Below are 14,251 nucleotides of genomic sequence, written 5' to 3' on the forward strand. Positions count from 1 at the left end.
AAGTTGATCAATCTGCTACAAGGTCTTCTAACTAGTATCATCCAGCTCAATTTTCCATTTCTTTCTCAAGGGTATCATAAGAGTAGTCATCAGAAGTCCTATCGAATTTAAGCATAGTACCAACAACTTTATTTCAAAAAGTAAATGAGGTTAGATCAACATGTTTCATTCCTAATGTGTCCATGTTGGCTTCTAGCAATGAAGGCTGGCTTTTACAAGCGTTTACAAATCAATAACTATAGTTTAGGGAGCAGTATCAAATTTACTAGTATACACAATCTGATACCTACCATTAATTTTTAGGGGTAAATTGGGAAAATGGAATACTTATCTACCTTAAGTCACAGAATAACCCTCCTACAGCTTAATTGACTTCTAAGACCATCTAGCCCAACCTAAAAAATTATTTATTTGACACACTTGATTAGTAGCCATTCATCCTTTACTTGAAGTCCTCATCCATTCCCCTTGCTCCAATTGTCAGTATGCATTAATAGCAAAATTGAATTATGCCTTTACTCCTAATACTACCCTATGAAGCCAAGCAGTAATAGACCAACCCCTATTTCATATGATTAACTTTAAAATAGCTAGTTATCATACTGGGACAGCTAGATGGCTAAATGTATTAAGAGCCAAACCTAGCCTTAGACACTTCCTTGCTGTGTTACCATTGGGCAAATCACTTACCCTCACAATTTAGCCTTTAGACCTTTATCATTCTTCTTCCTTAGAATCGCCATATAGTGTTGATTCTAAGATGGAAGGTAAGGGTTTTTAAAAAATAGTTATCATGTTAACTCTCAAGTCTTTGTAGCTAGATTATCATTCCTAAAATGTGATGACCAAAATTAAAAACTACTTCAGGTTGATATGTCCAGGGCAGACATGACTATATTGGACTAAAACCCTCAGATCTTAACAAAACTCACATGCCTTCCTCAATCTTGTGATTTAAAAGAAAAATATTCTCTCGTTTCTTTCCAGCTTCTATTCTTTAACTCTTTAGACTTCTTCTCCCCTATTCCACCACAACCTTCTTATCCTAGAAGATAACATCATACTGTCTCTTATTGATCACCTCTCCTTTGGGTAGATTTTTTTTCTCTTTTTGTAAGAAATTAAAGTTAAGTTCTTTGATTTATACTTTACCTTGCACAAAGTAAGCACTTCACAATGCTTCATCCATTCATTCATCAATCCGTAATCAGGACCACAGATCTTGAAGGTTTGAAAGGATCACAGTTAGCCATTTAGTCAAACTCAACATGAAATTCCAATATTGCATTACCCAAAAAGTGTTTACCTAGACGCTGCTTGAAGCTCTCCAATGTGGAAAAATATGCCACCACTTGAAGTGACAAGTTTCACTTTTGGATAACTACTCATTAGGAGGATCCTTCCTAACAATAAGCTTAAATGTTCTTCATTGAAATATATACTCTTTGTTTCTGATTCTGCCTTCAGGGGCCACATGTAACAAGTATAATTTCTCCTTCACATGACAATCCTTAAAATACTTGAAGACAGTTATTATGCTCCATCCAAGTCTTCTCTTTGCCAGGTCACATATGCCCAGTTCCTTTGACTAATTCTTATATGAAATAGACTCAAGTATCCTCACTACCTTGGTTGTCCTCTTCTAGAAACTCTCCATCACATCAACACCATTTTAAAACTGTGGTGCCCAATACTGAACATCATTCTCCAGGTGAAATCTAATGTGAGCAAAGGATCGTATGACTATATCACCTTCCTTTTCTTTGAAACTATACCCCTCTTAAGGCAAATCAAGATCAATTAGATGTTTTATTGTTTTTGTTTTTGGTTGACACTTCACTGTGCCAATTCATAACTTATATAGATCTCTAAAACTCCTAGATCATTTTCAAGGCAATTTTTATCAATACATCCCCCCTCCCCATCATATACTTGTGAAGCTGATTTTGTGGCAACCAAATGTAAGACCTTATATTTATCCCACTATATTCAATCTTATTAGATTTGGCCCAGACTCTAGCCTATCTAGATGCTATTGAATCCTGATCTTTTAACCCTTGTATTGCTATATCTTTCAGCTTTGTGCTATCTGTAAATTGCAAAGCATACATGTATATATTTATCCAAGTCACTGATAAAATTGCTAAGCAAACAGGGGCAGGCACAAATTCCCTTGGAGACCTCCTACCATGCTGGCATTGAACCTTCACTATAACAACCATATGGACATTCAATTGTTAAGCCTTTTGTAATCATCATTTCTGGTGTCAATTTTTTAAAAACACAAATATTTGCCCTTCTCTAATCTTGTGGCACTTCTCCTTTCTTGATATCATTAACAGTAGGTCAGCAATCACATATGCCCATTTTTTTAGAATGCAAGAATGTCATTCATGTCATTTAAATTTAACAAGGGCAAATAGGTGCTCTCTTGCCATCTCCTTACTTTTATTGAGTGTGAACTTCCTGGTAGTTTTGTTGTCACTTCAAATGTAATCATTGTTTTCGAAGAAAATAAAGAAAAAATTAAGATTGAAGAGCAAAGGTCATATACCTTTGTTGATCCTCTTTTTTCTACAATGTAACTTTTAAAAGTTCTTTTTCTGTTGTCCTTAGCTAGCTTCTTTTGCCAGCTTCAATCCATTCTGAGTGTTAATATTCCTCACAATATTTTTTCAGAAATGTTTTATATATTTGGTGTATATATATATATATATATATATATTTTTTAAATCTGTGTTGGTTGATGAAGTCTCTGTGCACCCCAATTGATCTCTTCAGACAAATACTATTTCTCCTCATCAATAGAATTTTTTCTCTTTTTGTTTTCAGAATTTCATTCTTCTACTTCTCCCATCCCCATTGTGCTGACTTCTACCAGAGAATTTTACTCCATGAATCTTCCCTGTCTTTTTTTGAACTCTTTAAAATCTCTTTTCTCAAAGTCTAAAATGCATGTCAGATGTCCCCTGATTTCCTCTTCTTCTATATCACAAACTTGAGGATATAGTAGTCCTTACACCCAAGATTCCCATCATTTACACTCCATAAACTACTTCCTTCCTGTCAGCTATCATTGGGTGGTTTGGTGATGGGATTAGATAGTTCAGATAGGGCCAGTTTTAGAAGATGTAACTTATTTGGGAAGGCATGTCAGTAGGTTGGTTGTGGTCTGACAGGTTAACAGACCCAGTCCAGGCAGAGCCTGTCCTGAGGGAACAAACACAGACCACTATATAATAGGGATGTATGTTGGATTTACTATGACAAGGAAGGGTGAAAAGGGGATTTGTATAATCCTAAACTAATAACAAATACCTAAACCTCCCCCAGATCTAAATGTCTTATCACTGAGAGGCTTCACAGATTTTGAGCTAACCTAATCCTTACCTATCTGTCTAAAGACCCCAGTCCCTAATATAGATAAACCTACACTAACCCAACTCTCCCCCTCCCCTTTTGATAGTAATAGAGGTAGTGAATTTTGGCAGTTTGGTAGGACAGGGCTCAGGGAGAGGTCCTGGATCCAGAAGGACTTCAGACCTAATCTTACAGACATGGTCCAAATGGTTCAGAATCACACCAAGAAGCTTAGTAGATGACAACAAGCCAGCAGTTAAGCAGGTAGGATGGGAAAGACAAGGTAGAAACAGCCACCAAGGAAAAGTAGCCAGTCCCTTCAGGTCAAACCAGAGAAATACCCTAGCTCTAACCTCAGTTACCTGTCTCACTCTTCCCCCCCCCACATTCTAGAATCTTTTCCCTACATCTGCATCTCCCTGCAAACTCACCTCATATGCTCAAATCCTCTCTTCCTTCCAACAGTTCCCCCTTTTGCACAAAGCCAAAATAGTGTTGAAAACCATGTTTTGGCATTTGTGCACAAACAAACATATCCCACCTAAAATACTTACCTGAAATAATAAACAGTCTACACTCACTAATTTTGTCCTATCTACCACTACCTTACTCTAGGGATTCATATCAAGGAAAAGAAAAGGGAAAAAAAATTTTACAAAGAAAAAGTTACAAAGTTCAAAATCCAAAGCAAAAAATAAGCAAAACAAGTAAAGAAAACATCAAAATAGAAATGCAAACACAAAACTTCATGCAAAACAATAGTCATAAAATTACTATTATTATAAACTAATACATAAAAAATTCTATCAAAACTATTGCAATGTATAAAACAGAGAATTTAGAAAAATTTTAGGAAAAAGTACAATAAATACAACATTGCATAAGTTTTTACAAAAAAGTCAAACCAATCCATCAAAACTTACTTATGGAAATACATTAAAAAGTAGATGAAACATCAAACAATCTTATTTTAAATTAAAACCTTATCATTATTATTACACAAAACTAAGTGTTACATCTATCCTAGAGGGTAATAAACCAATCTAAAATGATTTGAGTAAGAGAAGGGAAAGATAGAGAAAGGCACTCCCTCCCCTCTCAAGCAGAGCTACACAATGGAAAGGGAGAGGTCTGACCAAGGTCCAGAGCTGAAAGGTAAGAGGTAAAGTTCCTCTTCAGTCTCTGGTTTCTGATCTTACTCCCCTTGTGGATGTTTATCCTGATCTCAATGGAAAGGAGGATGTTTCTTTCTCCCTATTTGGTTTCAACTGTCAGTTGAAGTTCAGGCTCCACTAGGTAACAACAACTATTTATGCTCTGTAATACATGGAAAATGGGGTTTTATGGGTAGAAGGAAAAGTAAGAAATCCATAACTAATATCTTAAATTCACCCCTCAAAAGATTTATGGCTCAGATCTGGGGACCTGAGTCCCTGGAGAGATGTAGAGTCAGGTTTTTGGAATCCTGATGTAGAGGGATATCAATTATAGAAGATGCCAATTGTAACTCTTCTTGAGTGGATAGTCTCTTCTATTTCCAACAGGGAAAAAGACTATTCACTATTGAAATGTGTAGGGCTGTGCTCTGATCCTCTTCAGAGATTTGAAGGACCTCAGCAAGTTGAGCTCAGATGATGCTCTTCTCTCCTCCTTGTCAGAAGAGAAAGAACCAAGATTCAAGCTGTCCAGCTGCTTTTCTCAGTCAAAGGTTCTAGCCCATCCCCTGTTGGCAAGCAGAATTCTTGCTTCATGGTGTTTTCGTAATCAAGTCTTTGCAATGAATTCTGTGATCCTCTCTTCCACACATAGAACTGTACTCCTAATTAGCTTATCTAAAGAACTTAATTAATATCAAATATTTAGCACATGCATAATTTCACATATACATATATAATACACATATACACATGCTCTATACATGTATAGTATACATGCATGTGTATATTTGTTCATATAATCATTAGATACATTTTATACATATGTATATATACACATATACATACCCTATGATACAATTTTTCAACTCTAACTATAATATACCCTGTTCACATATATTTAAATATCTATTTAGCTGTTTTATTATATGTAATCTATACTGTGCAATATATAGTGCATGTTATAATGTATGTTGTAATGTAATTTTCTACCCAACCTTAACTTATCAAACCTAAACTCTATCTAACTACATCCCTATATACTTCCTAATAGCATCAAAACAGAACATCTGAACTCAAGATGTTCTATCTTAATAAAATCTCCTAAAACTAACCTATCTATCTATACTAATACTACTATTCTAACCTATCTAAAATCTTTTATTTTATTTTTATTTTTTTAAACCCTTACCTTCCGTCTTGGAATCAATACTGTGTATTGGCTCCAAGGCAGAAGAGTGGTAAGGGCTAGGCAATGGGGGTCAAGTGACTTGCCCAGGGTCACACAGCTAGGAAGTGGCTGAGGTCAGATTTGAACCTAGGACCTCCCGTCTCTAGGCCTGGCTCTCAATCCACTGAGCTACCCAGCTGCCCCCCCATCTAAAATCTTAAACAGTATCCTTATATCTACATGGACACTTACAACTAAATCCTATAATAAGTAACTAGCCATTGATTCACTACTTGAATCAATATATGCTAACCATGTTTATGTTTATGTTTATATGTATATGTTCCTGTTGTGTTGTGATATTTCTGTTGCATGCAACATACGAAAACTTCAGATCTTCTATCTTCTCATCTCGTCTGATGAAATCTCTTTTTCTCCAGAGTTCATGGCAGTACTATGTTCTGTTGAATGCATTGTAATATGAACATGTAATATTACATAATACAGAATCTTACAACCAATTGTCCATTTATCACCTGATCCTCTGCATTTAAAAATCCTCCTTAAAAGTCTATATGTCCTTTTCCTCTGTGAATCATTCACTTTTTGCACAATGTTCTCTGTTGTCTCTGTATCTTCCTCTTCTAGAGGAATCTCCTCTTCCACTGGAATGATCCTTTCCTTACTGATCTTTCTGACTGCAGACTCAATTTGACTGATGAAATCTTAACTTTCCACCAACTCTTCTTCTTCTTCTTCTCCTTCAATTTCTCCTTTTTCTATCTCTACTATTTCCACACTCTCATCATCAATTCTATGAGCTAATTTTCCATGAGAACAATGGAACCATGAATCTCTTTCTAATGCTTTCACTGATGTAGGTGAAATTAATACAATAGTATGAGGACCAATCCAACTTTCTTGTGTAGTTGATATTTTAGAAAATTTTTCACATATACCATATCACCAGATTGGATCAATACTCTCATATCATATAAGTCTCTAAGTCCTTTTTGAAAAGCAATGAAATATGAAACAATTAGGCAATCTCCACTAAGAGAGATGTATAAACAGAATTACAAGTTTTTGCTTGCAATGGAGTATGGCCAAATAACATTTCATAAGATGATACATGTAAATCTGCTCTAGGTCTTGTACGCAGGAAAAACAAAGCTATAGGAAGAATATCTGGCCATTTTAGATTAGTTTCAGCACAAATTTTCCCCACCATAGTCTTGAGTTCCCTGTTCAACCACTCTACTTGACCTGAATTTTGTGGATGATAAGGAACATGAAACTTGGGTGTTATTCCTAGATTCTCATACACTCTTTTCAGAATAGCTTGAGTAAAATGAGATCCTCTGTCTGAATCTATAGTAATTGGAACACCAAATCTAGGAACAATTTCCCTAAGCAACACTTTCACCACAAAACTAGCTTATTTGTATTAGGTGGCAACACTTCAGGTCATTTTGTTAAAGATCTACAATTACAAGACAAAACTTTTATCTTCCAGCTTTTCATATTTCATATAATCAATTTGCAAACTCTTCAAATTGGCAGTATGCCAAAATTCTACCACCTAAACCTTTCTTTCTGAATGCATTTTGATTGAATTTTTGACAAACAGAACAGCTAATACAGATCCTGTTTGCAAGGGTACTAATTCCTGGTTCTACCCAATCTCTCTTGACGAAATCCACAACAGCTTCTATACCAAAATGACCTTTTTTATGTATGGCTTGACAGAAGTAGGTGTAAAAATCTTTTGGTAAGAGCAGTTTCCCAGTGTCTACCACCCATATACCATGTTCTTTCCTAGCTCCAGATTTCTCCTTCCATGTTTGAATCTCTGAGTCTACATAAGCTTGTTGTAAATCAGCATACTCAATAGTGGAAAGATTCATTACATACACTGTAGCATTTTGGATTGTATATATTGCAGTTACATCAGCTCTATTATTTCCTTTAGACACTGAGTCTTTACCAAAAGTATTACTTCTGCAGTGAATTACAGCCAACTATTTTGGCTTCTGGGTGGCATCCAGCAACTCAGTTATTATTTCTGCATGTGCAATTGTTTTTCCTGATGCAATAATAAAACCATGCTGCTTACAGTTTTCCCTGTTGCATGACACACTAAAAAACATACCAAGAGTATGTGTAGGTATTTTCAATTTTACCATTAATTAAAAGGCAGGCTTGCTTCAAATCCACTAGCTCTGCTCAGTGAGCACTAAAATTTCCAGGTAATAAGCCAAACCACAGGTTCTCAAAGTCTGTGACCACTGCAACACCAGTACAAGGTAAACAAAATCATGTCTGGATTTTTAATAGGAGTGTCTTTCAAATCCATCCTAGACATGTCCACCAAATCAACTACTTACACACACTCATGTAATGGTGTGTGTTTTTTTTTTTAATTTAAATAAATTTAAAATTATTTAAATTTAAAAATTACTATGTTTTGGTAAATCAGGAAGAACTGTAGCCAGATTTAATGACTATGTGTCTTCAACTGGATGTTCTCACTACCCAGGAGAATAATTTCATACTTAGAAATTCTTTGATCTGTATAAGCTTGAGTACAAAATTTTCTCATTAATGCTTCTATTTGATGTGAATAGTATATAGTCAATGGACATTCCAAAAACTAAATCAGCTGACTTCTGGAGTAACACAGCAGCAGCCACTACCCCCCTTAGACAGTGTACAGTACCTGCAGCTATGGGATCAAGCTGCCTACTTACCCAATAGGATGATAAATTTGTCCCAAAGTCTGTGTTAATAATTCCTTTGGTCTCATTAACAAATAATTGCAATGGTTTTACATAGTCTGGGATACCCAAAGCCTGAGCAGATAAAATAGCTTCCTTAAGCTTAGCAAGAGCTTGCAGATATACAGACTTAAGTTTCAGAGGTTTGTGTTCTGTGTTCCTGGTCAAATCAATTAGACACTTGGTTATCTGGCTGTAACCAGGTATCCATTGTCTACAGAACCTAGTTGTTCAAAAAACAGCTCTGAGCTGCTTCTTAATTTTTGGAGCAGTCAGCTTCTGGATATCAGCTATTCTTTTCTGCATGATACTCCTTGAACCATCTGATAACACAAAACATAGATATTGCACTTTAGGCAAAACCCACTGTAATTTTGCTTTAGAGATCTTATACCCGTACTTATACAAATCCAACAAAAGAATCCTGCTATCTTTAAGATACACTTTTGCATTTGAGGACTCAAGATGAATATCATCCACAGAATGCATCAGTTTGCTCTCTCTGAATGTTATGCTCTTAAGGTCTCTATTTAAAATTTGCAAAAATTGGCTAAGTGAATCTGAGAACCCTTGGGGCAAATGAGTCCAGATCACTTGTGTCTTTTACTAAGTAAAAGGAAAGATCTTTTGGGAATCCTCCTGAATTGGAATTGAGAAAAAAGCTGAGCAGAAGTCTACCACAATGAAATATCTTGCCTGACTTGAAATGGAAGAAATTATAGCAGCTGGACTTGGTACAACAGGATGAGTTTTGATCACATAATAATTAACAGCCCTTAAATCCTGGATAAAATGATATACAGGTTTTCCATTCTCATATAGCTTTAGACTTTTTAATCAGAAGAATGGGCGTATTAAATTCTGAGAAGCATGGTATTGTGATCCCTTGTTGGATTAAGGATTCAATAATTGGTCTTATTCCTTCAATTGCTTCTTTAGTCAAGGGATATTGAAGTGCATAAGGAACTGGTCCTCCCTTAGTCTTCACCCTGACTGGAGTAGCAGATTTTTAAAATCTCATATCTGTAGAACACTTTGACCAGATATCCTTAGGGATGTCATCAGGTATTAGATAAACTGAACCTGATACACCCTCTGTACTCATTGAATCTAAGAAAAGCAATGGAAAGGTTTTTAAAGATTCTTCTGGAAGCTGTAATGAAATTTCTCCAGTAGGAGTACAGTGGATTGTTGCCCTCACTTCACACAACAAATCTCTTACTAAGAGATTCATTGGTCATCCTGGCATATACAAAAAAAGTATGTTCTAAACTAAATGGACTAAAAAAAAACATTTTTGGTTATACTTTGGCTACTCTTTATGGTTTTCCTATAGCTCCCATTATTTCCATTGTACCAAGAGCTCTACAATTTTTAGGAGGAGTTTATAACACTGACTTGCTTGCACCAGTATCAACCAGAAGATCATAGATCTGATCTCCAATAGTCACAGATACATGTTGTTCTGTGGTTGGTGGTTGGAATGTTTCCAACATCAGAGCTAACACAGTGACATCAGGGCAAAGCTCAGTCATCTCTTGTCCATCCAAACACATATCTGCTTGAATTGCATGATTTTTGCCAGGATTTTTACCTCTTTATCACTTTCATTGGATTTAACACTACTCTCATTGGTACCCTTAACTTCTATATCAGTTCCATTGTTCACTTTTACAATTATATTTTCTTCCTCCATTTTACATTCTCCATTATTTTCCATTATTACCCAATTCTTATAATTTTCAACTATTATTACATCACAATTTATTTTCCCCACAATCATTAACATTAATTATCCCTCCTTTTGTTTCAATTAAATTATTTACAGATTCATTAATATTATCCTCATTACATCCAATATTATTAACCTTAAATCCATTTTGCATTGATTCACCCAACACTTGAGAACTCAGGGTACACCATCATAATGAACATGCACCTTTGTTCTGATCTCCCTTCTGGACTACCTGGCTATACTTTGGTCTTGCTCCAGACTTTACCCAATCCTGAAGTATTAACTTCAGGTGCTTGAACCCCTTGGCAGCAAGCATTAAGACATCCATTTGCATTAACCTGCCTTTGATATGTATTGCCATTATTAAAATTATTATTATTCCATCCATTTGAATTCTGTCCCATCCATTATTAAAACTATTTCCTCTATTTAATTGTCTCAAGAATTGTCCCCTATAGTGACAATCCCTTTCAAAGTGACCCACGTGATTACACAAAAAAAAACACTGAGGAGCTTCAGACCTCCTTTCCCTAGGATTATATTGATTTTTAGGTTGTACTGATCTCATTGCTGCTACAGCTTTAATTTCTTTTATCTCACTCTTTTTCACCTTTTTATTTGCTTCTTGTAATTGTTTTTTTCATATCTTCTATAACACTATACTTTTTCATCTGAATTCTTATCTTTGTCAGCTGCAACCACAAAACAAGCTTTCCTCTTTAATTCCTCTAGACTCATTGTCTCCCAATCTGGACAGTTGTTTCTAAAAAAATTTCTCACTACAGTACAGGCATTCTTAACAAACAACCTCCTGATGTGAGAAATCATCTCCGCTAATAGTGCATCAAGGCCTAATTGCAATTCAGCAGCTCCCATAAGTTTTTCCAAGAATGCTACAGATGACTCTCCAATATCTTGCTTAATACATTCAAATTTTGACCAGCTGTCAGGTGAAGTCTCTTAGAATTTCTCTTCATTATTTCGATTATAGACTCCCTTGCTTGTTTCAAAACTCTATAACTATACACTAAATTCAAGTTAATTTCCTCATAATTCTCTGGCCATGGTGTTAAATCAGGATTATTACGGGTTTGTTCTATGAATTGCTCCCTCTCCCTTCTAGCTGGAAGTTCTTCCAACAAAAGAGAAAAATCAGCATAATCACAGTCAAAGATCTTAATTGCCTTCTTACCCTATGAGGTTCATTGAAATATCTAGAGGTTCTCCTTTTTAATGGCATCTAATTCAGCTGAGGAGAATTTCTTATGGGATTTCAGATGAATAATCCCTCTGTCTGGAGTAATTAAAGGCTGTAACCTTCTATTGCTTATAATAGTAACCATGAACAAGTCACTTCCTTCTGGCCTCTTCAGGTCCCTTATCTGTAACATGAAGATAATAATATCACCTATTCCCCCAGAGCTATTGTGAGAATACAATAAGATAAATTTTTCCAAGTACTTTCTAAATCTTCAAGTACTCTGTAAATGTTATTAGCTCTCCCATAGTTATTAGCACTTCCCCCTTCTTCAGTCTATATTTCAGTCTATATGTGTCCCTATTTCCATGCACCACCACTATTAGAACTTAAACTTTTTGAGGTCAAAGACTAATTTGTTTTTGTCTTCATATCCCTAAGCACCTACCACATGGAAGAGTTTAGTAAATATTTCTTGAAGGTAATTGTTTAATGAATGCATAAATATCACACACACACACACACACACACTCACATATATATAAAATGAAAATCTGGAATTTACTCAAAATGTTTTACTGCTTCTATAGTTCCATCACCAGTTGAAGCCGTTTCTATGGTTCTAACACCAGAAGAACAGGAGGCTCTTGATAAGAGGAATGAATTGAAAATGAAAATAAAGGAAGAACATATTACAGCTCTTCAGTGTGAAGGTATTTAACAACCAGGCACACCCCCATCATTTTCATAGAAAAACACATAAATGTTCACTAAACTGACAAATCACACAGGAATCCTAAGGAATATTAGATCATGTCAACACCAAGGCAGAACAAATAGATTGCAAAGTGCAAAATTCCATAGCATGCTTGTTCTGTCTAGGCAGGTCAAACAACTGACTTGACTGAGATTTTCCCTACACTGAACAAATAATTTAGCATCATGCATTCATAGTCTTATTATAACTTTAGAAAAGCATGTGGAAACCTCAGAAAAGCTATTGAAAGGAGATAGTAGCAATTATGAGGGTCAGTAAAGTTATGAAACAGGTGTAGGAAAAACACAAGTGATTGCTGAGATTCACTGGTCAGAAGAGTCTGAGGTAAAACTTAAATGGGGTAAATTAAAATGGGAACGACTTAGATCTGTAACTAAGAGGGAAAAGTCTTCTGTTGGAGATTTCTTATATACTGAAATTGAATTTGTAGGAGTAAAATCTGTAAAATCCCCCTCCCTACAATTCATTTTTAAAAATGAGATGAATGGTCACTAGGACAGGGGTGGAGAGAAGTTGTTAGGTACTTTCTGTCCTATAGCTTGTTAAAAGCATCAGTTCTATGATTTTGAAGATCTGAGAACCAAATAAAAAAGAAAGAAGGATATCAGATATCAGAAAATGGAATCAAAATACCATGATTTTTTTACACTAATCATTGTAGTCATTGGGTTAGAGACTAAAATAATTGACGTGAAGGATTAGAGGCTGGGAAGAGAAGAGAATGGAATTCCAACTAGTGCTCTTGCTATTGCCTGGGTGCCATTCGCCTGCCTCTTCCCAGTGTCTACAACAAAAGTTCAAAGTAGGAAAAGCAGAAGATCCAGAATGATGGGAGTCTTATCCCATGCTTCTCCTCCACTGCCTGGTCCCATCCTAAATGATTGCTATTGCTCTCTACACCCTCCCCATGCCTCTTCTGTATATCACACATCCCATCTAACCTTTAAGTCATTATGATGGCATCATCCACAAGGAAGCTAGTGTTCCCTTAGTGATCCTTCTGATTTTAAAAAACCCAGTAGGACCACAAAATCATAAGGACTCATCCAATTTTCTCCCACTTGTTTTAAAATAGTGAAATAATTAAGACATTTCTTATTTTTTAGTTAAATTCAAAGAAATGCCTCCCTCCCACCTTTTGAAATTAAAGTCATCAACATGTGGTATTTCTTTCTTTATCTTCTCATTTCAGAATTGATCACAGATGTTGATCATGTCATGTATTCCAGTCCAAAGAATGACAGCCCAATCTAGTTTTAATTTAAATATCTATCTCTACTTTGCTTCTGAATTAATTTAACCAAAGAGGTGAAGAGGTTACGAGAGTTGCTTCTTGATTAAGGGAATGCATGCCTATTCATTCACATTATTGCTGGTTGAGAAAGAGTTCTGTGTTCTGAATGAATTCATTTGAATATATGCACACATAGTCTTCAAAATCATCCCTCACTGAACTTGCTTTTTAAATGCAGCACAAGCTTCAATATTCCGACTGGAACTGATCAAGATGAAGGCCTTATCTTACATGGAAGAGCTGCTAGGAAGAGCAGTTGAGGTTTACAAACTGATGGACAAATGGCTCGGAGCCCGATACTTAGCTGAAATGGCAAGGTAATGTATGACTGAAAAATAAAGGATTCTTAGGAAACTATTTGCATGACAAAAATCAGAAAGATTATTTTTTTAAGGGATGAGAAATGTAAAATGTAATAGGTTCCTAAAGCTACTGAAAAAGGTGCAGTTAGGTGACTCAGTTGATTGAGAGCCAAGCCTGGAGATGGGAGGTCCTCAGTTCAAAACTGGCCTTAGACACTGCCTTGCTGTGTGACCCTGGGCAAGTCATTTAACCCTCATTGCCTAGCTCTTACTGCTCTTCTACCTTAGAAGCAATACATATTCTGACTGGAATTCTAAGATGGAAGGTAAGGGGATAGATAGATAGATAGATAGATAGATAGATAGATAGATAGATAGATAGATAGAAGAAAGAAAAATAGTGAAAAATTAAGACATTTCTTATTTTGGCAACATCAGTACTTGCAGTAACAGTTATTCATTTATTGACCATTCTATTGGCA

At 35.7% G+C, this 14,251-nt stretch overlaps 1 protein-coding gene across 2 annotated transcripts in view; it reads left to right on the forward strand.

Annotated features, from left to right (window-relative positions):
* Positions 1–14,251, forward strand: part of LOC103094680 (sperm flagellar protein 2) — a 136,579-nt gene that overhangs the window by 93,327 nt on the left and 29,001 nt on the right. For both annotated transcript variants that reach the window (XM_056824544.1, XM_056824545.1), the window contains 2 exons: positions 11,986–12,108; positions 13,646–13,784. In XM_056824544.1, coding sequence (XP_056680522.1) covers positions 11,986–12,108; positions 13,646–13,784 — 262 coding nt within the window. The remainder of the gene's footprint in view (positions 1–11,985; positions 12,109–13,645; positions 13,785–14,251) is intronic.

Source organism: Monodelphis domestica, chromosome 3 (genome assembly GCF_027887165.1).
Source record: "Monodelphis domestica isolate mMonDom1 chromosome 3, mMonDom1.pri, whole genome shotgun sequence".
Lineage (NCBI taxonomy): Eukaryota > Metazoa > Chordata > Mammalia > Didelphimorphia > Didelphidae > Monodelphis > Monodelphis domestica.